Source organism: Dipteris shenzhenensis, chromosome 5, assembly GCF_047967505.1.
Source record: "Dipteris shenzhenensis isolate YYH24624 ecotype China chromosome 5, Dip_SZ_1.0, whole genome shotgun sequence".
NCBI lineage: Eukaryota > Viridiplantae > Streptophyta > Polypodiopsida > Gleicheniales > Dipteridaceae > Dipteris > Dipteris shenzhenensis.
Genome location: NC_141600.1, coordinates 11,506,602 through 11,509,054, shown reverse-complemented (window position 1 = coordinate 11,509,054; position 2,453 = coordinate 11,506,602). Strand labels below are relative to the sequence as shown.

The 2,453-nt window shown below is 46.5% G+C and overlaps 1 protein-coding gene across 1 annotated transcript; it reads right to left on the bottom strand.

Moving 5' to 3' along the window:
* Positions 1 to 1,629: 1,629 nt before the first annotated feature.
* LOC147901627 (uncharacterized) lies at positions 1,630 to 2,179 on the bottom strand. Its single transcript, XM_087375187.1, has 2 exons — positions 1,942 to 2,179; positions 1,630 to 1,839 (listed from the first exon to the last, which is right to left on the bottom strand). The coding sequence occupies exons 1-2, from the start codon at positions 2,038 to 2,040 to the stop codon at positions 1,630 to 1,632; spliced, it is 309 nt and encodes a 102-aa protein (XP_087231313.1). The 5' UTR covers positions 2,041 to 2,179.
* Between the last annotated feature and the right edge of the window lie 274 nt (positions 2,180 to 2,453).

The window sequence follows — 2,453 nt, the reverse complement described above, 5'->3', positions numbered from 1 at the left end:
TAGTCGTCGATGAAGGTCAAGTAATAAAGTGAACCATTGATGCTGCGGGTCTGGGCATAACCCCATACATCTGTATGAATCAAATCAAGAATACCTCGTGCACGAGAGGTACTTCTGACAAAGTTGGTTCGCTTTTGTTTGCCGAAGCAGCATGCTTCACAAACCTTTCCAAGAAACTGTAGCTTCGGAATCCCAATTGCCATATTTTGATTCCTTAGATCTAACAAGTACTTGAAGTTGACATGACCATATCTCTTATGCCATTTTGCAGATAGTGGCATCTGTTGCATTTGGGCTGACATGGCATGTTGATCTGGTACTGTAGCTAGCATCCTGTATAAGCGTCCTTCCTTGACACCTGTTGCTACTAGCTGACCTCTTTTGGATTTGTCTCTGATAGTGCATTCATCACCGTCGAAGATGACTTTGTAGTTGTGTTCCGTCATTTGACCTACTGACAAGAGGTTCTTGCTGAGCTTCGGAACATAGAGCACATCTTTGACTAATCCTTTTGTACCAGTGAAATTATTCATAGGGATAACACCTGTCCCTTGAACCGGATTCGGTGTATTGTCTGCTGTATAGATGACATTCTTTTGACCTTCTAATGGCTTCATTTCTGTGAACCATTCCTGATGATTTGTCATATGAGATGATGCACCGCTGTCGATGTACCAAGGATCCTGTTCCACTTGGTCGACTTGATAGCTGAAATCCTCTTTGGGATTGAAATCAGTGTCTAGGTGCATTGTATCAGTCTGATGCAATTCCTCACTTGCAAGAAACATATTGCCATGTTCATTTGCAAAATGACTGTGACTAGAATGTCCACCACGATGATTTCCTCTTCCTCGAGAATTCCCTCGATTACTGCTGGATTGACCGCCTTGGTCATACTGCTTCTTGCGGCAATCTCTTTCATAGTGTCCAAACTTGTGACAATAGTTGCATTGAATGTTTGACACATTGGTGGATGCATTCCCTCGTCCTTGGAATCTTCCTCTGTTGGAATGATTTCCTCTTTGCTGATTTTGATGTTGCTGAGGATGCTGCTGATGCTGATTCTGACTTTGATTTTGACCACTTTTCTGATATGATCTACCTCTGTTTCTGCCTTTGCCTCTGCTTCTGTCTGAAGCTGTGAATGCCTGATCATTAGAATGACCTTTACGTGCTTGAATGGCCTGAGTCCTGAGTTCTTCACCAAGTAGAACTGACTGAAGTTCTTCCAGTGTTGGAATTTGCCGTTGGAAGAAAATTCCGTCATTGTTCTTGAGAGGATTCCTTGATTGAAAGCAAGAGAGATTGTGAGTGATCTCTGCAAGAGAATCATGTGAAAAAGTTCTTCGAGTGTATCCTTATGAGAGAAAGATAGGAGTGATTGTGCGAATCGTCATTGTTTCCTTTGTTTTTTGGGAAAAGTGATTTCTCTTGAGAGAGTTCTGAGATTTCCATCGTGAGAGGTCTTCATTAAGAAGGCCGAGTTTCGGGAAAGAGAGTGAGAGAGACCTACGGGCGACGAGTAGCTTCAACGACTCTTTGCACCAAAGCCCCTTCACCGACTCCTACCAAAGACTAGAGTTTCAGAATATTGCGCTCCATCAACAACGAACAACAGCCCATAGTCTTCTATAAGGTGCCTCCAATCGGCCGACGAACGAGCAGCAGCAGTGGCGACTCCATCGTTGGACCTCCAACTCCAACTCCAACTGCAACTCCAACTGCCCTTGTCAACCGTCTACAAACGATGTCTCTTTCCGTTCGCTTTCTGAAATTTCCACTGTCCGCCTTACTTTCGCTACGCTTACAAAGCATCCTTCTTTTAGCGGTGTCCTCCGGCTGCGGAGGACTAGCATTAAAAGCTTCGTCACTCTTTGCATAACCCCTTTCTGGCCGCAGCGTCACTATTTTGAATCCTAGCGAAACCAAAGGAGTGCATACCGTGTGCCTTCGCCTCCGTGCAGCTTCCACTGTAGAACTCAAATTCCGAGATTTGTGGCCGCTTCGCAGCACTCTACCCAAGTCTTTCTTGAAAGGCATCACGCCGTGAGGGTCTCCTAGCGCAGCAGCTGCACAGTTCACCTCGCCTCAATTTCTCCTAAATCGTCCGGTGGTTCTTTCGTTGACGCGATTTTAACAAACACCATCCTCCTCCACTAGAAATCCGAGACGTTCTTCCTTCCAGAAAAAGAAGTCGCCAGCAAGCTCCAGCATCTACAGCAAGCTCCAATCGCCGCCATCAGCTTCGCAGCAAAGCTCCTAGCTCCTCCAGTGAGCTCCAGCATCCACGAGCTCTAACGAAGAACGACGACGGAATCTTCGAGATTCCGTCGGCATCTCCCAGATTCCGGCGGCCCACGAGGCGACACGTGGAGGATAGAGCACACACTCACCTTGCGACACGTGGCAGATAGACTGCCACGTCATCACCGACTGCCACGTCATCACCGACT